This window comes from Protopterus annectens, chromosome 8.part0 (assembly GCF_019279795.1).
Source record: "Protopterus annectens isolate FY-2018-M chromosome 8.part0, PAN1.0, whole genome shotgun sequence".
In the NCBI taxonomy this organism is placed as follows: domain Eukaryota; kingdom Metazoa; phylum Chordata; order Ceratodontiformes; family Protopteridae; genus Protopterus; species Protopterus annectens.
Window position 1 is genome coordinate 593,473,206 of NC_056741.1, and position 25,384 is coordinate 593,498,589.

Consider the following 25,384-nt stretch of genomic DNA (forward strand, 5'->3'; position numbering starts at 1 on the left):
GCAGATCATCCGGTCAATGGGGATGGACACAATGTTTGGTCTGACAGGGAAGTAATAGACTTGTCCGCAATCGCCAAGGCCCTCTCCATAGCTTGGAAGGCAGCCCCCCCCCCCCCGGATAGGGTTGGGAGCCCAGAACCAAAATAGAGTCCTTCAGAACCGTGGTCCCATCCCGCACCAAGGAGGCTGGCCCAGATAATAAAAACCTGACATAGAAGCCAGGGCTGAGCTTACATATGCAGACGTACAGAGGGGCATGGAAGGCTCTGAAAGTATCAAAGTCAAATCCTGCCCCTTGGAATTGACAACATAGCCCCGACCCCGGGAGGTCTCTGGTTCTGAGGAACTGGTAGAGCTCAGGGTATCTATCAGTGTTGGAGAAAGAGCTCTGGCCGGCACTAAAACAGTTAAAGCCGGAAAGGTTGACACCAGGGGCTCTGAAATCTCAGCTGGAGTCAGAGGAACATGAATGGGATAGAAGAAGGCAAGGTTCCAGAGCAAACCAGGCTATGAACCACGGATGGAGGTAATTCCCTCGCCATCAGGAGCTGGTCCACCAGTCTCATAATATCAGACTACAATAAATTCTTGGTGGACCGAATAGAGGAGGCCAATGGAGACCTTGGTGGCCGTCTCTCTAAAAAAGGAGCAAGAGGACGGTTTGCAAATGGATCAATAGAGGGGGAGTAGGTTGTACGAGGTAAAACTATTACCTGAGGGTCCTTCAGTACCAAATATTTGGTTGTTATCAAAGGGAGAGTAGAGTAGTCTGCACCAATGCTGGTACTGAAGAGGTCGGTGCCGACAGCACCAAGGGATGAGAATCTTGGCCCACCGGTGTCAAGGAGGCCGTCAGCACCGTGGCAGATATGGCCATTTTAGGAGGAGGTTCCAAGGAGCTGCCCGGAACCGAGTGACTCCACTTTTTAGGTTTTGAAGAGGACGAAGAGGAACAACTGGCTTCTGTCTTCGGACCAGGTACTGCCTCTTTAAATTCAGATTTAAGAAGGCCTTTCAAATATCAGTTTGTTTTTGCAATCTATGAGGTTTCTGGAACTGAAGCCATGACAGATCGCATAGTCTTCCTGTAGATGGACAGCACCTGACAATACACACAGAGTGTATCCATCTGAACTGGGCATCTTTCTTTCACACTTTTGGTACCTCTTGAAGCCAGAGGTAAAACTAAGGCCACCTTACACAGATATAAACACACACTAACTTAAGAGCAAGAAAGGAGAACATTTTTTTTTATATGTATCAGAGAAAAAAGGTAACTACCAACGATGGTATAAGGAGGTTACCCAAAGGTAAAAGGGGACAAAGTACCAACAATTGTACTTGAGACTACCCAACGTTAAGGAAGACAGAAAAAAACACTCGTGCACATACTAAAGATATCTAGAGGGGCAGGGTAGTACAGATAGAAATGAGGATAAAATTCAGGGATAGAGTAAGGAAGAAAAATTAACTTACAATTAGAAAAAATGCTAATGCTCAAGAGATTAGCTAGAACGCATATGACACTACGAAGCAGCAAACGAGATCTGGGGTAATTTGTTGAGGAACACTGTAGGCAGAGCTTAGCTCGAGAGTTTTTAGAAGACATGAACTGGAGTAACAGCCGACTCAGTTCAGAGGATCAGAACAGAGCCCACAGTCAAGGATTATGTGAAGACTGGTAACATCAGATCCAACTGTATCTGACGTACTGACTACTATAAAAGAGATACAAGAACTGAAGAGGGATCTTTACAAAAGGGAAGGAGCAAATTACATAGAAATAAATGGATACTGTGGGAACGATAAATGCAGAATAATGTTCAGGAGAAGGAATGAGGTTTAAGGGAAGGCAGGAATTCAGCAAATTATGCAGTGCTGGACTGATAATTATAAAGAAAGAAGTGATATATAATGTAAATAAGAGAAAAAAAATGTTCATGTTATGGTAGGTTTGCTTATATTTTAACTGATAATTTAATAAAGGTGTTTAAAAAAACAAAGCTGGATACCATCACACTGTACAAAATAAGAGGGATGGTGGGTGGGTGCTGCCACTACAGCACTGTGGCATTCGAGCACCTGTTAAAGGTAAGCAGGACTTCTGCAACTGTACCATGTTCATCAGTCACATTACCTCAGTGACGTGCTTAGATTCCATAAGTTTACCTTACATGAGAGGGGGAAGGATATGGATTCAAGGAGCCCCTGGAGAATTGTCCTAGCAAAGTCTGCACTGGAAGATGTGAAATAATCCAGTTTGTAGTGCTTTGTAAAGGTATGAATAGAGGACCAGTCTGCTCCCTCTAGAATGCTTCTAGAGTCCACTCCTTTTCAATAGGCTACCAGAGAGGATACAAGTCTGGTGGAATGGGCCTTAACCTTACTTGGAATAGCTCTATCATGGTGGCAGTAACAAAAAACAATAACAGAGGACAACCAATGAACAACTGTTTGTTTAGAGACAGGATGACCCTTCTTAATCCCAGAATAGGCAAGAAACAGCTGGTCAGCTTTCCTGAAGGGCTTAGTTCTATCAAGGTAGTACTCAAGCTGCCTCTGCACATCTGAAGTATGCAGAACCTGCTCTCCCTGGTTTTTCAATTCCAAAAGAAAACAGGGAAACTGATGGCGTGATTCAGGGTAAATTCAGAAACTTAAGGCATAAAGAAGAACTGGTGCATAAAACAACCCTGTCCTTGTGGAAAATCAGATAAGGTTGGCCATCTATGACAGCTTGCAGCTCAGTGACTAGTCTTGCAGATGTTAGAGCAACAAGTATAAATCAGCCTGAAAGGCAGGTTTAAAAGGAGATAAGGTCAACTTTTTAAGAACAAAGTTGAGATCCCAAGGAAAATTAATTTGCTTTTGAGAGGGTCTCAAGTGCACCACTTTCATAAACCATTAGACCATAAAAAGAGATGAAGAGGGGGAGTCTATGGCAAACAAAGCTGAGATGACCACAGGATGCACCTACATAGATGAAAAAGATAACCCATCGTTGAGTAGCTCGCACAAATATTTCAAACCCAGAGGGAAAGACACCATTATCAGGCCCACTGATACCAGATGGGCACCAACAAGAAAACCTCTTCCTCTTGTTCTTTCCTTCAATTTCTGCTACACATCTTCATGGAACAAGAGCTTGAAATACATAAGACAGAATCATCCATGCTGTCGGTAGCCATTGCTCTTATGCATGGATGCACCAGATGCCACTGACACTGTGAGCAGATCTCGAGTGAAAGGATGTTTGTGGTAACTGCTCTTGGCCAATTCCATTAAAAGGGAGCATCAATTTTGCTTCGGCCAAAACAAGGCCACCATAATGATCATAGGTAATTCTTTCTGAATCTTTGTAAGTACCTTGGGTATTGGGGAAAAGGGTGGAAAAGCATAAAGTCACATTCCCCTCCAAAGGAATGAGAATGCTTCTGTCTTCCAAGCATGGCTGCAAGGATGTCTCAAACAAGATTTTTCCAACTGTCTGTTTCGAAAGGGGTAAAAAACAACTATTTGATGTGCTCCCTTACATGTGGACCAAATCTAGGCAGACTTCTATCTGTAGTTTCCAATCATGAGGGTCCAACAGGGATCTGCTTAGTCTGTCTGCCACTAGGGTTTGCTCTGATGGGCTGTATTAGGCATGAAGCGTTAGAGAATGCTATAAGACTAGCTTTCCAGGCCATCACTGCCAAACTGGCAAAGAGGGTACAACCTTGTACTCCCTTCCTTATTGAGGTACCAAATGACTGCTGCATTGTATGGCCAATAAAAGGGGACCCAGAGACCATAAGGCGTTAAAATCTTTTTAAGGCTTTAAATTGCTGCTAGAATTCCTGTTATGTTTATGTGCCTTGTAGCATCCGGAGGACCACATTCGCCAGGCACTTAACTCTCATGGACACTGCACCTCATTGAAAATCTGACAAGTCCTTCTGGACTGACTGAACTGAGTTATGGAGGGAGAAGGGTGTGTCTGGATAGAGAGAGAGTAGATCTCTCCAACCCTATAACTCTCAATTTACAAAATCCAGCACTGGTTCCTGGAACTTGAAGGGAAGCAAGTGCAAGATCCAACAATTTTTAAGTACCAATGAATCTTTCTCATGCGGATTCTAGCCAATGTGTTACAAGGATCACTGATGCCATGAAGCACAGAATTTTGAGAAACTATCTTGTGGAGTTAACTTGTTGGAGAGATTCCCTGTAAATTATCTGAAGTCAAGACTTTTGGTAGAAAAAAATGTACTTTTTTTTTTTTAATTCTTTGTGAAGGTGTGTGATAGGCCATTTGTAGATTCAACTTGAAGTTGGGAGCAATTAGAATGTGATAAGCATCCTTCTGATGTAAAGTCACCATGAACCAGTGATACAGAAGAAGGGGTAGGACCATCTGCAGGGTGAACATTTTGAATTTGAGTACTTTCAGAAAGGTATTTAGGTGCAACAAATTAACATTGGTCCTCCACGATGGCTCCTTTTTGGGTACTAAAAACATTCTGGTGAAAAATCATTTTCCTTTTTGTGGTCCACAGTAATTTAATCTCAGCACCCACTTGCTGCAACTATTTGTGGCCAGGTTGTTGGGTTGAGAAAAAGCCTGGAGGAAAGGGATGGGATGCCCTGAAGTCGTTGCATAGTCATTCTTAAGCAGGGGAATCGTCTTTTTTGGGAAAGAAACCCCTTTTATTTGATTTGGAAGCAATATCTTCATGCCAATTTCTCTTGGCACCTGACTCGTGTTAGGCTTGGATTGTTTTGTTTGTTGTGCCCTTTAAGTTGGAAGCACTGCTATGGGAGAACCTGGGAATATCAAACAATGTGGATTACCCCCCTTGCATCAATATACCTCATTATCCCATTGTTTTAGAATCTGCATAGCAGCAGTAGGATTAAACACAAATTCAGAACTTAAAGGACAAATCAAAATCTCATTTGTTAAATCCTCAAAAATTACAGTTACTTAGCCAAGCACACCTTCTCAACACAACAGAAGTGGCTGCATTTCTAGAAGTAGTGTCCACACCTTCCAAGATGCTTCTCAAAGCATGTTGTGAAACCTGAGTCACATTAGAAACATCTCATTCACATAACACTACTGCTCAGAAGGCAAAGATACAGTAAAATCATCTAAACTGTAAGCACATCGCAAAACAAATTTATACATGAAGCCCTGATAATTTAAAATTCTAAAGATTAATTTACTAAACTGTGATAACATTTTTCTCCTTGATATTGTAATCAATTGCCAATTTTATCTGGCAGTGCAGGGTTAGAAGCAGCCAAGGCCCTCTTGTTACAGCTGGTCTGCCAACCAAGAAGCAAGGAGAGCTGCCAAGGTGAGAGTACACTTTACATTTCCTCACAGCCTTTTTAGGAACTGGTTCACTAACCAGAGAGATTTTACATGCAGTTTAATAGACATTTACTCAAGCTGGTAACAGAGGAGGAGCAGCCAAAACTTTTGGAATTTCAATCTCAATAAGATCATAAACTTTGCCGGTCTCTGGCATAGTTCCAAATTGTTTCCAGTCAGATACATCTCTAAACCAAGCAAGAATATGAAGAAAGGTGAATACTTGCTTGGGTTTTTGAACCTACTCACCATCTGAAGATCCAGCCTGGATGGGCTTAGAGTGTATTCAATAATGTCTTCATCAGAATCCCAATCAAAATCTGCTGGACTAAACTGATCTCCAGAGATGGAAGGCCCAAAGTTATTCTAAACAGGAGAGTAGTCTCAGTCAATAGCTGACTAAAACACTCACAGGCCTAGGAAACCACATCAGCCCTACACATGGTTAATAACCAGATTGTCATGTGGTTAAATTTCTGTTTCTTCTTACTATGAACTACACTGCAGGACAAAATATCTGGTGAGAGTGTTATGACTGGCAATGGGTCTCTTACTCCAGATCCTCCCTGCAACTAAAGGGTATGGTTCTCCCATACCTGAACCAGATACTGGAACAGCCCCAGAGGATGTGTCTGACCATTGTACCATAAAAGACTGCAGGCTCACACCAGAGAATGACTGGAAAAAGGTTAAGTGGTCTGTGGGCCAACTTAAGGCAACAACAGATTCATAAACCACAGACTGCAGCATGTTTTTGTTGATGTTGATGTGTGTGTGTGTGTATATAACTGGATTTATTGGGGGGGGGGGGTGGCAACCATATCAGGATCCATCAAATCAGGAGAAAAAACACCAGCCAGAATAATACAATGACGGTACTGAGGGCATCAATAACCAAAAATATAAACTGTTTTCCCTATACAGAGGATTACTAGGCTAAGTGCCCCAACACACCATTTTTAATCCACCCTTACTCAGCCTCAGGTACGACTGGCAATTTTTCTACGCCCATTCACGCTCTGCCATAAATTCTTTCACAACCAGTTCCTACACTGCTCCACTTCTTAATGCAAGCACTTATCCATATGGAGAGACAGACGACCTATGGTCAAGAGAGGTTTCTAAAACTCCATAAGATCACTATGACAGTCAAGGTTTTGGCGTGCTCATAAGCAGTGACCCAACAGCATTCATTCAGGAAGAAAAGGCACTGAAAGCGGTAGTCTTTTGGTAGCGTGCCTCCTACAGGTGTACTTGTTAGAGTCTCCTCTTATGGATGGTAAGATCCATCCACAATCATCCAAAATGGACAAACAGCAGGGTCAGCAACTATACAACTCTAGTCACATAAATTAATAACAAAATTGACTAAACTGCAGTACATACTACCTCTCTCAAAGTGGCCAAGAAGGAGCCAAGACAAAGATGACCATATACGTCTTGCAGTGAGAAAGAATGAAGCATTATGTTGAGTCTTTTCGCCTTCACAGCACACAAGGTCATGCTAATGTCTTCTGTGATGGCTTTGGTCTGAGAGTGACCAACAGGTCTAAAATGTCGAAAGTAATAATAAATATGTCTGTAGCTACTTTTCATGTTTAAGTAATTTAACTACAGCAGAGAGTCTTATAAGGAACATCTATGCAGGCAAAAGACATGTGCAGTTTGTCTGCTCAGGCATGAGTAACTGAAACAAACAAAAAAAACAGCTTATTAGTTTGACAGGAGAAGTATTGCACAAAAAACATATGAGAGTTCTTTTCACATCCAGAGTACTTAAAACACTTACATTACAGCTACTACAAATCAAAATTCTGAAAGCTGTGTCACTCAGCAAGGCAACATCGGCAGGACTTTCCTTACCCTGCCACAGAGTAATCCAATAAAGAATTTTCAGCAGTAAGTTCTCGAAGCCACTCACTTTCTCTTCAACATCCTACTGTCAATGTTTTTGCTGGATCATCAGCAAAGTCAGGCTCAACCTACTTAAGCTCCCCAGAGCTACAGAAAGATGTTAAATGAACCCCCCCCCCCCCCACAATGACTGACCTTAAATATATGATTCAAAACTGAACTATATAAACAGATAAACAGGCATCAGCAGTTAGGAAGGATGACAGGACTCGGTTAAGGTGAATGATATACCCTCAAGGATCTAGCATTACAGACAGCTATACAATATAAATAATCTTTCATTACTAGAATTTAAACAGCAGTGAAGCATATTTACACAAAAGTGGTAACCAACAGAAGGTGGCAAAAATTACGAAAACCATTTCAGAACTTGCTATCCAAAACCTGCCCTGTCCTTTGACTGAATGTTTAATGCCTCTCAAAAATTTTAAGTCTAGGTCAAGCTACTTTAAAAAACAAAAAAACAAAAAAAAAAAAAAAAAACCACTCGTGAAAATTTAGCCAGTACACTACTGCTGTCCTAGAACATCCAAAGGCTTTACACAATGGAAACGCTACCTTCATACCAGTGTAATACTTGGGGTTACAGCAACTAAGTCATTTAGACACAGTCTACATCAGGATAGCTTTACCCAGACTCTTGCAAAGCATATAAAAGTAATTTGGTTTTGGAAAAAGGAGCAATATATGCAAAAAAGAAATTGACAGCCCTTCTAATACTGTGTGCGTAAACAAGGCCTCCATTAAATCTGTTTTTAAAAATAAAAAATATATACAGCTTGATTGAGTTCGAAATAAGCCAGTTCTACAGTTTAGCTTCAGGTTCAAACAGCTGGGTTAAGGTGTTAAGAGAAGTCTGACAGGGACAGAACAGAAGCCAGACAGTAAGGATGGCTGTTATATAACTAAACACCGGATGTCCTTAAAGTATCATATGCATGCATCCCATCATGTGCCTCTAATACAAGAGGTTTAAGGAATCACATAGTGGAAGCTCTAGCTAGGCTAGATTTTTCTTTTAGTTTTTACTGATTGGTTTGTCTGGGTAACCTTTTTACTCATTATTATAGATAGAACAACAGAAAAAAGCTAGTGAAATCCATCTGGAGATGGTTTAATTTGAGCCAGAGCAAAGTACAGTTGTGTACCTACCGTAAATGTAGATGTTCGAGTGTATTCACTTTTTCAGTCATTACTCTTGGGTTATCCTGCTGGCAGGCTACCTGCAGTCGGCCTGAATTCCAAAGTCCTGGTCCGGTGTTGGCTGCTGTCACCTCTTCCTTGACTTCAGTCAACGCCATTTTCTTCAGTTTTTCTTGCCACAGATGTCAGGTGCCACCAGAAGGGTAGGCCAAGTAGAGAATGCCAATAAACATGCATGCACTAAAGTAAACATTTCCTTCATCTACAAGCAAATATACCATATAGGTTGTATAGAGTACAGAAGTACAGATAAGACCCAGCAAATTAAAGGGGGATGGTGGGAGGGTAACCTGGACTGCAACAGTGAATACACTCGAACATCTACATTTATGGTAGGTACACAACTGTACTATGTTCATCGTGTTTCACTGTTGCAGTCATTACTCTCTGGTTGAATCCCAAAGCTGAGGATGGGTGACTGGGCTAAATAGGATTAGGAGAGGCTATGAGGCCCTGCAGTGGCAAAGCCTGTTCTGGATTTAGAGAGGCAAGTGGTAGTGCTTTGTAAAAATGTGCACTGAACTCCAAGTTGCAGCCTCTAAGATTTCTTTGGTTGGTACTCCTCTGAGGAAGTCTGCTGAAGTGGCTGTTGCTCTGGTAGAATGTGGCCCAATGCCCTTAGGCACTGATTTGCCATGCTGTGAAATAGCAGAAACGAATACAATGGCCTATCCATTTAGAAATAGTCTGCTTTGAGATGGCCTTTCCTTGTGATCCTGCAGCAAGTTGCTCAGTCTTTCTGAAAGCTTTAGTTCTGTCCAAGTAGAAGCGTAGCTGCCTGTGTATGTCCAAAGAATGCAGAAGTCTCTCACCCTTGTTCTGTGGGTTTGGATAAAAGGTAGGAAAGTGAATGGCTTGGTTAATGGCCACACTGGACACCACCTTAGGCATAAATGTAGGGTTCGTCCTTAGAGAAACCCTGTCTGGATGGAAAATGATAAAAGGTTCCACAGCCATAACTGCCTGTAACTCAGACTCGTCTTGCAGAGGTTATTGCTAGGAGCAGAGATTTTTTCCAGGATAAGAATTTTATATCAGCCGTTGAGGCTGGCTCAAAAGGAGGCAATGTGAGCTTTTCCAAGACATAATTGAGGTCCCATGCAGCTACTGGTGCTCTCCTTGGAGGTCTTATGTTTTTGGCCCCTCTGAGGTACTGCCTTATTAAAGGATGAGAAAAAATAGGTGGTTCCGTATTGTAATGAGCTGAAATGGCAGAGGCATGAATCTTAATTGATGAAAAGGATAGGCCTTTGTCCAGCATCTCAGTTAAGTATTGTAAAATCTGAGGAATATTTGTTACAAACTTGTCAATTCCTTGTTCCTGGTTCCAAGCACAGAATCTCTTCCATTTTTCTGCATAAGATTTTCTGGTACTGGGCCTCCTGGCCTCCAAGATAACATGCATGACTGCTTTTAAAAGAGGAGTGTTCTGAATGGCTACATTATCCACCATGCTGCCAGATTTAAGGTCCTGAGTTGGCTGTGCAGGATCTGATTTTGTTGGGTCAGTAAGTGAGAAGTTTGAGGCAATGTCCAGGCCGGACCTTGAGACAAGTTCTTTAGAATTGGGTTCCAGTGCTGGCGGAGCCAGTCTGGGGCAATCAGTATAATTTTTGGCTTCTCTTGTCTGATCTTTAGGAGTACCTTGGGAATGAGAGGCAGTGGAGGAAAGGCATATACTGTTAGGTATTTCCAGCTGAAGGATAGGGCATCCACTTTCCATGCTAGCTTGTGATAAATCCTTGTGCAGAATGTCTGTAATTGGCAGTTGTGAAGGGAGGCAAATAGATCTATGTCTGGGCATCCCCATTTCCTTGTTATCATGCTGAAGACTTGTGGATCCAGTTTCCAGTTAGTCTGCCAGAGTATTTATTTTTCCTGGCAGGAATTGCGCTTGCAGATGAATTTGATAAGCCAATGCTGTGTCCCACAAAGTCATGGCTCGTCTGCAGAGGGGGTAGGAATGTGTGCCTCCCTGCTTGTTTATGTACCACATGACTGTAGTATTGTCAGTCTTTACCAGTAGTTGTCCTGGATGAAGTAGATCCTTGAAAGCTATCAGTGCATTCTGAACAGCTAGCATCTCTTTTTGATTGATATGAAGATACATCTGGCTTGCGGGCCATATGTACCTTTAATACATTTTCCTGCCATGTGGGCCCCCCAGGCATAATCTGATGCATCCGTTGTTAGTGTCTGCCTGGCTGTGGGTAAAGTGAATAGCTGTCCATTGTTGTGGTGACAGGCCTGTGCCCACCATCGAAACTCCTGTTGCAGGCAGGGAATGAGGGTAATTAATGTTTCCAGGCTGTGGCAATGTTGAGTCCAAATACTTATTAGATACCATTGTAGTTTCCTCATATGCAGTCTGGCATATGGAATTAGCAGAATGCAGGATGCCATGAAGCCCAAAGCCTGCAGGATATTCCTTGCAGATAACTGGGTCTTTGTTGCCAACATTTTGAAGTAAGAAGTCAGTTGCCTTTGTTTGTCTGGCGTGAGATAAGCCATCTGGGCAGTTGTATTTAAGCTTGCACCCAGGAATATTATCTCTCGAGAGGGTACTAGTTTTGATTTCTTTTTGTTTACTGTGTACCCTAAACAAATTAGCAATCGTTTTACAAACGCCAGACGTTTTAGTAGAATCTCTTTGTTCTCTGCTTGAATAAGGCAGTCGTCCAAGTACGGATATATTTGAATTCCTCTTTGTCTACAAAATGCAATTACTGGTGCCAGGCATTTTGTGAAGACCCTGGGCGCAGTAGATAAGCCAAAGGGCAATGTAGAGAATTGGTAGTGCATTGAGGCAGCTATGAATCTGAGGTATCTTCTGCAAGATTTTCTGATTGGAACATGCAGGTATGCCTCTTTTAGGTCCAAAGTTACGAGACAAGCCTTCTCGCCCAGCATGGGCAGTAGCTGCTGCAGAGTCAACATTTTGAATTTTGGAACATCCAGAAATGTGCTTAGTATAGATAGGTCCAATATTGGTCTTGAGGCTTTGTCCTTTCTGGGCATCAAGAAAAGTTTCGAGTAAAATCCTTGACCCTGCTCTTATTGTGGTATTTGTTGAATGGCCCTCATGTCCATGAGGGATGAAACTTGCTTTTGTGCCTCTGCCCATTGATTGTGTGGCAGGCTTGGCATACCTTTTGCCCTTGGCAGGGTGTGAAAGTGGAACCTGTAGCCCTGAGACACTATGTTCAAGACCCATTTGTCCTGGGTAATTATGTACCAATTTGGTGAAAAAAGTGCTACTTTTTCCCCTAAGGGGGCTGCCAAAAGATAAGTGCTTGGATCTGGCAGAGGAAAGTCATTGGGACTGTTTCCTGCATAGTTGTGATTTGTCTTCTCCGCTTTTGGAGGTAGAAGCACTCCATTGTTTAGGCCTGTATGAGCCTTGGGGCTGAGATCTGGTTCTGGGGCGTCTGTATCTGCCTCTTTGTGGCCTGTCTGACACTGGAAAGGACCAATTCTTTGTAGGCCAGTTCCTGCTAAATCTGGGTGGCTGTACCTGTAAGAAATCCTTAACCGTTTGCATGGATTTCGCTTTATCCTCCATTTTCTTCAACACCTCTTCTGCCTTAACACCAAACAAAGTATCATGCTGTAATGGGGCATCCAATAATATTGCTTTAACATGATCTAGCAGATTCTGTTCCTTTAACCAAGCATTTCTTCTAATGACAGAACCCATAACAGCGGCCCTGCAAGAGGCCTCCAGTGAATCAAAACCACATTGCAAAGTATGCTTTCCCACTTCAGCTGTATGCAATAAATCCTGCATTTCCTTGTTATCTGAACATTCAGAATTGGTCAGCATTTTCTGTTTAAGCAGTGACATTAAGTATTGCTGATATTTAAGCATATGAAACTGACAATTTAAAGCCCTTACAGCCAAGGTAGCAGAAGTGTAAACTTTTTCCCCCCCATCTGTCCAGTGCCATTAAATCCCTATCAGAGGGGACAGGGTTTTTAGCAGTGGAAGCCTTGACCCCTTTGGGACGCCGAGATATCGTTTCTGGGTCAGCAGCAGGGTTTTTATATAGAAATTTATGAGAGTCTGGAACTCTGCAATATCTGTCTGGCTTAGCAGGTGCAGGGGGTAGAGAGTCAGGAGACAGGCTGGACTCTGAAAATACATCTACAATGTCTAGTACAGGTGGAATAGCAAGAGGTCTGTGCTGAGGTAGTAACAGAAAGTCTCTGAGCCTTTTCTTAGATTTTGAGTAATCTAAGCTCTCCCAGTGAAAATGCTCCCTAATGGTATGCAGGGTTTACCCAAAAGAATAATCCTCAGGAGGGGAGGCTGAAGGAATAGATTCTTCAGCATCAGAATCCTCATAGGGAGGAATAGAGTATCCCTGTTCAGAAGAGGAATCAGAGGAAACTGAAACCTGATCAGAAGAGTCATATTCTGTCTCTTGCCTAGACCTCTTATCAGGAGGGGGATGGGAACTCCTGATCAAAGTAATTAGGTCTTCGGCCATTTTAAGCATCTGCTTCTTAGGCATGGAAGTCTGTCCAGGAGAATGCTGTACTTGTTTCATTGTCTTTAGAGCTGTTTTAGTCTTTGAAGCGGAGATTGGCTTGACATATAATTGTGTAGGTCTGAAAAAGTACAGTTTTGTACCTACCATAAATGTAGATGTCCGATAGGTATGCATCTGCAGTCACCACATATGGGTTGTCATGCCTCAGGCAGCCCTTCGGTCTGCCGGATTCCAAAGTCTGGGTCCGGCGTCGGCTGATGTCGCATTTTCCCCGACGTCAGAGCGCCTGGGGTATAAAAGCATCCGCCAACGCCATCTTCCTCAGTTTTTCTTGCCCCAGATGCCAGGTGCTCTCTAAGGAAGACTAAATCTGGAGAGATGCATTTAACAATCCAAACATGCACAATAATATAAAAACAAATACACCATAATAGATCCCCCCAGCTAGCTATTAGAGGGGCAAGTACACAAGAAATACCACAGAGGGGAAGGAGGGAGGGTAAACCTGACTGCAGATGCATACCTATCGGACATCTACATTTATGGTAGGTACAAAACTGTACTATGTCCTTCAAGGATGCATCTGCAGTCATCACATATGGGTAGAATACCATAGCCAATCTGGGGGTGGAGGAACTATGTAAAGGATGGTGTAGCTAAAATGCCCTGCAGGACTGCCGTAGCAAAGCCTGCTCTGGATCTGGAATATAAAGGTAAATTGTAATGCTTGGCAAATGTATGCACGGAGCTCCATGTAGCAGCTTCTAAAATGTCCTTGGTAGCCACCCCTCTTAAGAAGGCTGTGGAGGTGGCTGTGGCTCTCGTGGAATGAGGTCTAATGTTAGCTGGCACAGCTTTTCCATGAAAGGAGTAACAAAAACGAATGCAATTCCCTATCCATTTTGAAACTGTCTGTTTGGAAATTGCTTTTCCTTGTGTACCAGCAGCATATGCTACCAACAGCTGGTCAGTTTTTCTGTAACCTTTAGTTCTGTCCAAGTAGTAGCGCAACTGTCTGTGTATGTCCAGAGTGTGCAGAAGTTTCTCCCCTTTGTTTTGTGGATTTGGAAAGAAGGTAGGTAAATGAATAGCTTGATTTAATGAAACCCTGGATACCACTTTTGGCATAAATGTAGGATTGGTTCTTAGTGAAACTCTGTCCTGATGAAAAATAAGAAAAGGCTGTACTGCCATAAGGGCCTGCAACTCAGATACTCTTCTTGCTGAGGTTATGGCCAGAAGGAAAGCAGTCTTCCAAAACAGGAACTGTAGTTCTGCAGATGCTGCTGGTTCAAATGGAGGAAGTGTTAGTTTTTCCAACACGAAGTTAAGGTCCCAAGTAGGTAGAGGTGGTTTCCTTGGAGGATTGATGTTTTTGATTCCTCTTAGAAACTGACTTAGGAGAGGATGAGAGAAGACAAGCGGATCAGTATTGTACTCTTTTGAAATTGCTGAAGCATGAATTTTAATGGAAGAGTAAGACAGACCATTGTGGAACATTTCTGCCAAGTATTCCAGGATATGTGCCATGCTCATCACCGTCGCATCTAGGCCCTTTGTGGTGTTCCAAATGTGAAATCTTTTCCATTTTGCTGAATATGCCTTTCTTGTGGAAGGCCGGCGAACTTCCATAATAATATCTTTCACTCTCTGGGATAGCTTGTCCTGAGGAGGAGTCAAGGTATTTTCCAGGCTGTTAGTTTCAAAGTTTTCAGGTTGGGATGCAGAGTTTTGTAACTGTGCTGTGTCAGGAGAAGTGGCCATAGAGGAAGAGGCCATGGTTTCGTACGTGACATGCTCTTTAACAGTGGGTACCAGTGTTGTCTTGGCCAGTCCGGAGCTATCAGAATCACCTTTGGCTGCTCTGTCCTGATCTTCAGTAAAACCTAGGTCATTAATGGGAGAGGTGGAAATGCATACACTGTTAGAGTTCTCCAGCTGAAAGAGAGGGCGTCCACTTTCCATGCTTGTGGGTGGTATGTCCTTGAGCAGAATTTCTTCAGTTGATGATTGTGGGGTGAGGCAAAAAGATCTAAGTCCGGTCTCCCCCATGATTGTGTTATCTGTTGAAAGATGTCTGGGTGCAGCATCCATTTGTGTGCATCCATGATATTTCTGCTTAAGCTGTCCGCCAGTATATTGTCTTTCCCTGGTACAAACTGGGATTGTAGCTGTATATTGAGTTTCAAGGAAAGTTCCCATAGATTCATTGCCAGCCTGCAAAGAGGATAGGAATGGGTGCCTCCTTGCTTGTTTATGTACCACATAACCGTGGTGTTGTCTGTCCTTATTAATAGATGGCCATGATGCAGAAAGGGTTTGAAGGCTTCGACTGCATGTATCACTGCCAGCATTTCCTTTTGGTTTATGTGCATACGCAGCTCTTTTTGTGACCACAGACCTTGAATGCATCTGCCCTCCATGTGCGCTCCCCATCCGTGGTCTGAAGCGTCTGTTGTAATGGTTTGGCTGGCTATTGGTTTGCTGAAAGGCAGACCCCTGTTTGATTGGCTTGCTTGAGCCCACCACAGAAATTCCTTTTGAAGGCATGGAATGAGTGGTATCAAAGTTTCCAGGCTGTGACTGTGCTGAGTCCACAAACTCCTTAGGTACCATTGTAGTTTCCTCATATGTAGTCTTGCTTGTGGAATCAGAAGTATGCAAGAAACCATGTAACCCAGGGCTTGCAGGATTTTCCTTGCAGTCAGCTGGGTTTGTCTTGTCAGATTTTTGAAGTAATCTGGTAGTTGGCTTTGTTTTTCTTCTGTGAGGAAGGCCATTTGGGTGGTTGTATCTAGATCTGCACCCAGAAAGGTTATTCTTTGGGATGGAACAAGTCTTGATTTGTGAAAGTTGACTGTATATCCCAAGGCCTGAAGTAGGTGAATGGCATAATTCAAGTGTTTTACCAAAGTTTGTCGGCTGTCCGCTTGTAAAGGCAGTCGTCCAGATATGGGTATATTTGCATCCCCTGAAGTCTGCAGTCTGCAATTACTGATGCCAGGCATTTCGTGAATACTCTGAATGCAGTAGATAAGCCAAAGGGCAATGCTGAGAATTGATAATGCTCTGACCCTGCAAGAAATCTGAGGTGTCTTCTGCAACTTTGTCTGATAGGGACATGCAGGTATGCCTCCTTGAGGTCTAGAGTTACCAGCCAAGACCCCTTGCCCAGCATGGGAAGGAGCTGCTGTAGAGTCAGCATTTCGAACTTTGGTACAATGAGATAAGTGTTCAGTGCGGACAAGTCGAGAATAGGCCTCCATTGTTTTTCTTTTCTTGGAACAAGGAATAGTCTGGAATAAAATCCTTGGCCTTGTTCTGAGAGAGGAACTTTTTCTATAGCTTTCATTTGCATTAAGCTGGAAATTTGTTTCAAAGCCTCTGCCCTTTGATTCGGTGGCAGGTCTGGCATGCCCTTTCTTTTTGGTAATGTGTGGAAATGATACCTGTATCCTTTGTCTATTATTTGTAGTGTCCATTTGTCCCTTGTAATACTGTGCCAATTTTCTGAAAATAAAACTTTCCGCCCAAAGGTGATTCTAATTGAGCCCTGGTTGGCGGTGTCAAAGTAAAGTCATTGAGCCTGTCCTTGTGCAGCAGTTGATGGTCCTGCATTACCTCTCTGGTTGGGAGGCTGCCATTGACGTCCTCTGTAGGAGCCTCTAGCTTGCCCTCTACCTCTGGCACGCCTGTTCTTGCCTCTCTGAAACCTCTCTGTGTCTGGAAAGGACCAATTCTTGGAAGGCCAATTTCTGCTGAATCTTGGTGGTTGGACTTGGAGAAAATCTTTGACTGTTTGTACTGATTTTGCTTTTTCTTCAAATTTCTTTAGGACCTCCTAAGTCGTGGAGCCAAATAGCTTTTGCTTTTCCAGTGGAGCATCCAGCAGCTTTGCTTTAACATGGTCTGGCAGAGATTGTTCTTTCAGCCAAGCATGCCTATGTATGACTGCGCCAGTCATAGCTGACCTACATGAAGCTTCCAATGCATCATAACCACATTGCAAGAAATGGTTGCTAACCTGTTGAGAGTTATGTACCAGATCCTGAAGTGACTTGCGGTCTAGGGGGTCAGGTAAAGACAGCTTTTTATGCAATTCATCTAACAAATACTCTTGGTACTGTATCATATGAAATTGACAATTTAATGCCCTCATAGAAAGAGTAGCAGAAGTATACACTTTTTTGCCCCATCTCTCTAAAGCTCTGGACTCCCTTTCAGAGGGGAGAGGATTTTTAGCAGTGGCAGCTGCAACCCCTTTAGGTCCCTGGGAAATAGTTTCTGGATCTGCAGAGTGGGCCTAGTAAAGGTAAAGATGCGAGTCCGGGACCCTGTAGTACCTATCGGGTTTGGCAGGAGCCGGAGGAAGAGAATCAGGGGTTGTGCTAGAGTCAGAGTACACATCATCAATGACATTCAAAACAGGAGGAATAGCTAAAGGCCTATGCTGAGGCAAATGTAAAAAGGTCCTTAATCTTTTCCTGGAATCAGAGAATTCCTGGCCCTGCCATTGGAAATGCTCTCTCATGGTGTGTAGTGTCTCCCCAAAGGAAAACTCTTCAGGAGGGGAGGCCGAGGGAATAGATTCCTCTGCATCAGAATCCTCGTAGGCCGAAAAAGCCTCCTCCTGGTGGTTCGAGAGAGTAGAGCCATCAGAGGCCTCATCTAAGGAGTGGGGATCAGAGGGCTCAACCCTGGGCCTTTTGTCTGGAGGAGGTTGAGAGCCCCTGTCCAGATGAGGTTGAGAGCCCCTAATTAAGGAGATAAGATCCTCTGCTAAGCTTAGAATCTGTGAACCAGTAGAGGGTCCCTGAGGGGTAACCTTGGGAGGCAAAGCTTTTGAAAGTTTAGCAGCTTTAGCCCTGGAGAATGCCTTAATGGACATGGATGCAGGAGGCCTGGCTGCACCACGTGCTGGTGTAGATTTGTCTAAAGGGATGGCGTTGGAAGGTTCCAGGACACCAGTTTCTGTTGGCAATTCAATAACAGACTCGGCCGGGGCCTCCGAGACCGAGGTAGTTGGTTGAGCAGTTTCGGTAATTGGAAGTACCAAGGACTCAGTTTCAGCCGAGACCGAGACACTCGCGGTAGGCCTGGCTGTGGTTTCAGCCGAAACCGCGGTCCGCATGTGTCGGTCCTTGTCCTTCCATTTCTTAACTAAATGAGAAGTCGGAGTCTCCGACGGCATCTTATACGAAAAACTAGCCCCAAAAAATTCCTCTGCAAACTCCGCCCGACGTCTAAGAGTGCGTCGGTTGAAGGAAGCACAGGCTGAACAGGCCGAGACGTCGTGGTCTGGGCCTAGGCAGGGGAAGCAGTAAGAGTGGAAATCCTTATGAGGTATTTGTTTCCCACAAGTCAAACAATTATTAACTTTATCTGACATCGGCTGAGGCAAGAAAGAGTCCCCAACGGGGTACCTAGCTTTTTGAAGTCTTCGGTAGCTGAATTACAGGAGCTGGCCAACCGGCACTTGCGAACTGCTTCTGCTTTGGGCACCACGCGGCAAGAAAGACTGAGGAAGATGGCATCGGCGGATGCTTTTATACCCCAGGCGCTCTGACATCGGGGAAAATGCGACATCAGCCGACGCCGGACCCAGACTTTGGAATCCGGCCGACCGAAGGGCTGCCTGAGGCAGGACAACCCATATGCGATGACTGCAGATACATCCTTGAAGGACATCACCCTCAGAAGCCGATGCCTTCTCTGCGGCTCCGGACCCATCTTAGGGAATAATTTTCCGAGGGTCCAATACCTTGAGTATCCAGAGGCCTAGTTGGCTCCACATTGGAGTCGGAAGCGGCTTGTGGCTCTGAGGTAGCGGGCGTCAGGGGCTGTGAAAGCACCTCACTGAGAACTGGAGAACCGGCGACTGGCCTAGCGGGGGCCTCATCGATTTTGGACCTCGGATGCCTGTCCTTTTCCTTTCCTTGCGCTTTTTATAAACTCCAGTCGTCAGCTGTTCCAACGGCATTATATAATTAAACCTTCGGCCAAAGTAATGAAAGGCAAAATCGTACCGACGCTTAGTGCGTTGGTTAAATCTAGCACAAAACCAACAGCTAGCAACGTCGTGATCAGGGCCTAGGCAAGGAATACAGTAGGAATGAAAATCCTTATGAGGTATTTGCTTCCCACAAGAAATACAATTGTTAACTTTTTCTGACATCAGTCTGGAGCAAGAAAAAAGTTTCCCCAATGGGGTATTTAGCTTTAATGAAGACTTCGGATCTGAAATTAGATTGTGAAAACCTCAGGAGTCGGCCGACCGGCACTTGCTAACTGCTTTTGCTTCGGACACCGCGCGGCAAGAAAGACTGAAGAAAATGGCGTCAGCTGCATCTTTTATATCCTTGGCGCACTGACGTCAGGGAAGAGGCGACAGCAAGCGACACCGGACCAGGACTTTGGAATTCAGGCCGACTGCGGGTAGCCTGCCAGCAGGATAACCCAAGAGTAATGACTGCAACAGTGAAACACGATGAACATCCCAACTTCTTATGAAAGGAAACCAACAGCGGAGCATATTCCTGATCGTTTAAGTATTGTTGAGAGAAGCATTTTCACATCCATAAGTCCCCTAATACTACTTTGCAATCTCATTCTTGGGATGTGCTTTGAACTTGCAACACAAGGGAGGGACAAATTTTGGCACGTAGTAGTAGAACATCTGACAGTGAAATGTCCTCTAGCGTCTTCATAAAGGTCTCAACTGTCAAGTATGCTTTTTCAACATCATGGTGGCGGTGGGGGGAGAATACATAAATGGAGAAATTATTACCAAGAGAAAAAAAATCAGTTAAGACTGCAGCCTCCCTCAAGCCCATATAACAAAAAAGTGGTCCAAGTCTGGATCCGCTAATGTATCCGCAGACAGGTTACCAAAAAAAAAAAACATTAGTCTTACAGAAGCACAAATGAATAGTAATGAAGCATGTCCAAAGAAATGAAGGAATACTACTGGGGAAACGATCATGGGATCATAAAATGCCTAGCCATATACACCTTTAAGCAGACAAAGGGTTCCTTCCTACTCTTGTTATGTGTTTAATTCTGCTTACCTCCTGAATTGAGCAGGGCCTTACATAAGCCTGTTTTAAATTTGAATCTGCCCATCCAGTCATCAAGTCTAGATCTTAAAGGTAGCCAAAGCAAGTTTATTCAGTAGTGGCAATTTATTCCATAAGCTGGGAACACACTGTTAGGAACCTATCCCTCTTACTAGTTTCGTTTATCCTTTAGTGTAGGTTTAGGTCTGCAGTGATACTGGTTTTGCGAAAAAATAGTTCATCACATAGGACTGCTTCTTTCATGGCTGAAAACTCTTTACAAAGGTAAACTTACCATAACAGCAGAAGTCTGAATGATCACTGCTGCAAGCAGCCTTGGCTACATGAGTTTTATCTTGCAGAGAATATAACAGCAGGTCAGCAAAAGGAGGAAAGAAAACTACCCAATTAAAAAATGTACATCATAGGACACTACTGAGGATACATACATACACAAGATTACAGGATCACAAATTAAGCCAATTTTAATTTATATCTAGCTTTTTTTTTCTTTCGCTCTCCCTACTCAGTCCTCCCTTCTGTTCATTAGTCAGCCTGCTTGTCATCCTACATGAACATTTTCCATTCACTTTCAGGTCTAAGAAGGCTTTTCATACTAGCAGGAAGTGTAGGTGGTGACAGTTGGACATCACTCGGCCAAATGGTAGAGATTTTCCACGTTATGTTGGAGAGGCACTAGTGCGCAAGGATGACTAAGGTAAACGAGTACTGCCTTGCACATTACTGCTAAACACAGATGGACAGCTATTACCCTAAACCACTATCCAGCCTTGCATACCTGATCGAGCATAAGCTGCTGCGGTGGCAAAATATAAGGCAAATACCACAAATTTCAGTCTACAGGATAACATTTCTTCCTATTCTTACAGTAAGAATATTTCTGGAATTTTTACATTAAAACACTACCAAGATCTTATACAACAACATGCAAGAGAAATTCTCATTCTCTAAAATTAAAATTCAGTTTAAACCAATGTTGCTTGGCTAAGTGCTTACAATGACACTGTTGTATGCTTAATAGGCCTAGGGCAGAATACCTGTGAACTTTGCTCTTTATCTTTTTCTGCGACTTTGGCTTCCTCCTCCTCTGCCAGCTGCTTTCTGCGTTTTTCCCGCCTCTCTTCTAATTCCTCATCTCTAAGACTTTCCAGATGGTTAATGATTGGTACCTTCACCACTAACAAAGAAAAAGAAAGGCAGGTAAGCAATATGACCTTCACTTTACACACACAAGCATCATAGACTAGGACTTTCACAATAAAACACTCCACCAAAATCAATCCGAAGAATAATCAGCTTGGGGAGACAGAAAAATATGCATGCAAACCTCGAACACTAAAATGATAGCAGAAATGTAAAAGCAGCCAAACAGTTGGCAGGTATCAAATACAACTGTGATGGGAGGATTGCTGTTTTGACAGAAAAGGCAGTTGTAAAAGGACAACAAAACTGCACCCACATTGCCTGGAAGTGTCTTGTTATGCTAAGAACAAAAAAAAAAGCAATAGCATGGGACAACCATTCTGTTTTGACACTGCTTGCCCCTTTTTTACTTACCTTCATAGGAAATAAGCAGAATTCCTGAAAGTTTTTGCCCTGTCAATGTAATATCACAGTTGTCTGTGGGCATCCAGAGTACAAAAAACTCTTATTTTTTGGTACTGGGAAGAAATAAGAAGTTATGTACTCACCATAACGTTCCATCTGAGTAGGTAGCTTCATTTGTCTGCAACCTGTGGGTCTTGGATCCGAGCCGGCAACTTGTTTCAAGCTAATGGATCCCAGCTCCTAGCTCCTCCCCTCACCCATAATCCCCTGCTAACCCTCCATGACCTCAGATTGAGTTTGCCCCTCAATATATACCCAAAACGGGTATCCAACTAAGATAGATCCGATGAAGGCCAGGGGGAAGGAGGGGGGGGTGGTTGCAGACAAATGAAGCTACCTACTCAGATGGAATGTTATGGTGAGTACATAACTTCTTAATCTGAAGTAGGGAGTTCATTTGTCAGCAACCTGTGGGACAGAGTCCCCAGCTACCTGAACCTTGGGTGGCCATCATGGAAGGATATTGTGAAGCACCGCAGAGCCAAAGGATGCTCTCCCTCTAGAAATCATGTCCAGTTTGTAGTGGTTAATAAAGGTATGAGATGAAGCCCAAGTGGCTTCCGAACAAATATCATCCAATGGGACTCTAGACTTGAAGGTCGCAGAACTAGAGATGGAACGAGTGGAATGTGCGCGAACTCCTTCAGGTGCGTGTCTCCCAGAGGCTTGGTACGCCTAGGATACATTGAGAAATCCACCGTGATAGAGATACTTTTGATATTGCTTTCCCCAAATTAAATTTGGCAAAGGAAACGAACAGCTGGTCGGACTGTCTATGACCAGCTGTTCTATGAGTATAAAAGCGTAGCTGCCTATGAACATCTAATGAGTGCAGCTTGTACTCTCCTTTATTCTGATATTTAGGGAAGAAAACCGGTAAATTTATGGATTGATTTATATTGGTTTCTGATGCTATTTTGGGAAGAAAAGAGGGATTGATCCTGAGGTACACTCTGTCCGGGTGAAAGATCAAATAAGGAGGCTTCACAGAAAGAGCTTGAAGCTCCGAAACTCTTTTTGCAGAAGTGATGGCTACAAGGAATGCTGTTTTCCAGGACAAGAATTTGAGATCTACTGAAGCAGCGGGTTCAAAAGGTGGAGCAGTCAAGGCTTGAAGAACTAGTGAATGATCCCACAGTGGTACGGCTTCTTTTATAGGGGGTCTAAGCAAGAAGGTGCCCTTGAGAAGGGTTTTACACAACTTGGCCGACATCAAAGGCCCTGTATCATGTCCCACATGGTAATGTGAGATGGATGCCAATTGCACTTTGATGGTTGAACAACTAGCGCCTTCCTGAAAAAGTTCGGTTAGGAAGTCTAATATGGACGGAAGAGGAACCGTAAAGGGATCTAGATCATGATGCTCCGCCCAGATGGAGAAACGTTTCCATTTACTGCGGTACACTTTCCTGGTGGAGGGCTTATGCGCTGCCACAAGGATGGCTTGATTGGTGAAGAGATACCGGGAGTCCTAACCAGGAGTGGAACTGGAGCAACCAAGCTGTCAGTTTCAGATTGTCCAGGTTTGGGGTCGGTAAGTCCGACGGATGGGAGATTAGATCCGGACTGGGATCCAGAATCCAAGGAGGATTCACTAGGTGAGACCACAGGTAAGGGAACCAAATTTGCCAAGGCCAGAATGGGGCAATGAGGATCATCCTGCTCCCCAACCGCGAGGCTTTCTGTAAGAGTTGCAGCATCAGGGGTAGAGGAGGATAGGCATAAAGTAGACCGGGTGGCCAAGCATGCACCAGAGCGTCTCTTGGAGTTTCCCCTGGAGGGGGAATCAGAGCGAAGAAATTTCCGCATTTGGTGTTTGAGGGAGACGCAAAAAGATCGCAGCACGGTTGCCCACATTGCGAATATCTGCTTTGCTACTAGTGGATTGCGAGACCACTCGTACGGGGTAAGAAGGGTGCGACTGAGTTTGTCCGCTAGGATGTTGGTCCATCCCGGAATGTGCGTTGCAATCAGAAAGCGGTTGGTGGAGATTGCCCATTCCCACACTCTCATGGCTTCGTGGCATAGAGGGTAAGATCTGGTTCCCCCCCGTTTGTTGATGTACCAGACAACCGACATGTTGTCCGACTGAATTGCAATCGTTCCTATGGGGAGGAGATTCTGAAGTGCTTGCAACACGTACAGCACCGCTCTCATCTCCAGAACTTTGATATGCAGGGAGGTCTCTGTGTCGTTCCACGTGCCTTGGACCGTCCTGCCTGAATAATGCCCCCCCCCCCCCCCGAGGCGGGAGGCATCTGTGGTCACCGTGGCGAGAGGGGGAGAGGTGCAGAAGGGACGGCCCGTATGGAGGTCCGAAGCTTGGAGCCACCATAATAGAGCCCTCCTGCAAGCCTTGCTGATAGCAATGGGGTGGTGAAGAGGAAGGGACAGAAAGGACCATTGCACTAGAAGAGTCCATTGCAGTACCCGCATGTTCAAACGGGCGCATGGAAGGAGCGTAATCGCTGCCGCCATGGAGCCTAGTGCCCTCAGGACCAATTCCGCTGATGGGGTCTCTGATTGGAGGATAGCCCGCACATGGAGTTGCAAATTCCGAATTCTCTCGGACGTTAGAAAGGCTCGTAGCTCTCTGGTGTCTATTCTGGCTCCTATGAATTCTATGACTTGTGTCGGGGCCAGAAGGGATTTGTCGGCATTGATGGTGATGCCTAACTGTGGGGCTAGGCGGAGAAAGAAATCTCTGGCTGAGCAAAGTAGATGCCTTGTTGGGGCGGTCAGGAGCCAGTCATCCAGGTACGGAAAGACCTGTATTCCCTGGAGTCTCAGGTGGGCCGCAATCACTGCTAATACCTTGGTGAACACCCTGGGGGCTGTGGTGAGGCTAAAGGGAAGGACCCTGAACTGGTAGTGACTGGCTCCCAGCCGGAAGCGGAGGAACCTCCTGGATCGTCTGTCCATTAGAATGTGGTAGTACGCATCCTTGAGGTCTATAGAGCACATCCAATTGTTCTCCCTTAGAAGGGGGAGAATAGACTGAAGAGTGACCATTCGGAATTTTTCCTTGGTTACTGACAGGTTCAAGCGGGAAAGGTCTAGAATCGGTCTCAAGTCCCCCGTCTTTTTTGGCACCAAAAAGAACCTGGAGTAGAACCCTAATCCGAGCTTGTCTTGGGGGATGGGCTGGATGGCTCTTTTTCTTAGCAGCTGCTGAATTTCTGCGGCTGCGGCCTCCCTCTGATCGGGTGGTACATCAGGTAGGTTCTTGAATTTGGGGGCATGGAGTAATGGTATTTTGCACCCTCTGGATATAATGCGAAGCACCCAGCGGTCTGTCGTGATGGACTCCCATGCCGCTAGGTGATCTGAGAAGTGCCCCCCGACTGCCACCAGAGTGGAGCAGCCGGGCAACCTTTCAGGGCTGCTGTGTGGGCCGTTCAGAGAAAGGTTCTCTAGACCCAAAGTTTCTCGGAGCCCCTCTGCCCCTGGGGCGGCATCCTCCCTGTCCTCCTCTGCCACGGAAGGACTGGTTGTCCGGAGTGGGTTGGGAATGTTGCGATTTGCGGAACCACATCTTCTTCTGACCCTTTTGGTTCTTTGAAAAGGACCGCTGGGGAGCAGAGAAGCGGACTCCAATGACAGACATCTTCCCGTCTTTCTCGCTCTGGACAAGTGTCTCGCGAACCGTTTTGCCAAACAGGGCAGAACCATCAAAAGGGGCGTTCGCAAAAGACGCTTTAAAAGGCTCCGCAAAGTCACAATGACGGAGC

The 25,384-nt window shown here is 44.5% G+C and overlaps 1 protein-coding gene across 1 annotated transcript in view; it reads right to left on the reverse strand.

Moving 5' to 3' along the window:
* HUWE1 (HECT, UBA and WWE domain containing E3 ubiquitin protein ligase 1) overlaps positions 1-25,384 on the reverse strand; it is a gene marked incomplete in the record, with an annotated part of 5,008,559 nt that overhangs the window by 1,084,434 nt on the left and 3,898,741 nt on the right. Inside the window, 1 exon segment of the mRNA XM_044079288.1 lies at positions 21,083-21,222. Within this exon segment, the coding sequence (XP_043935223.1) occupies positions 21,083-21,222 (140 nt within the window).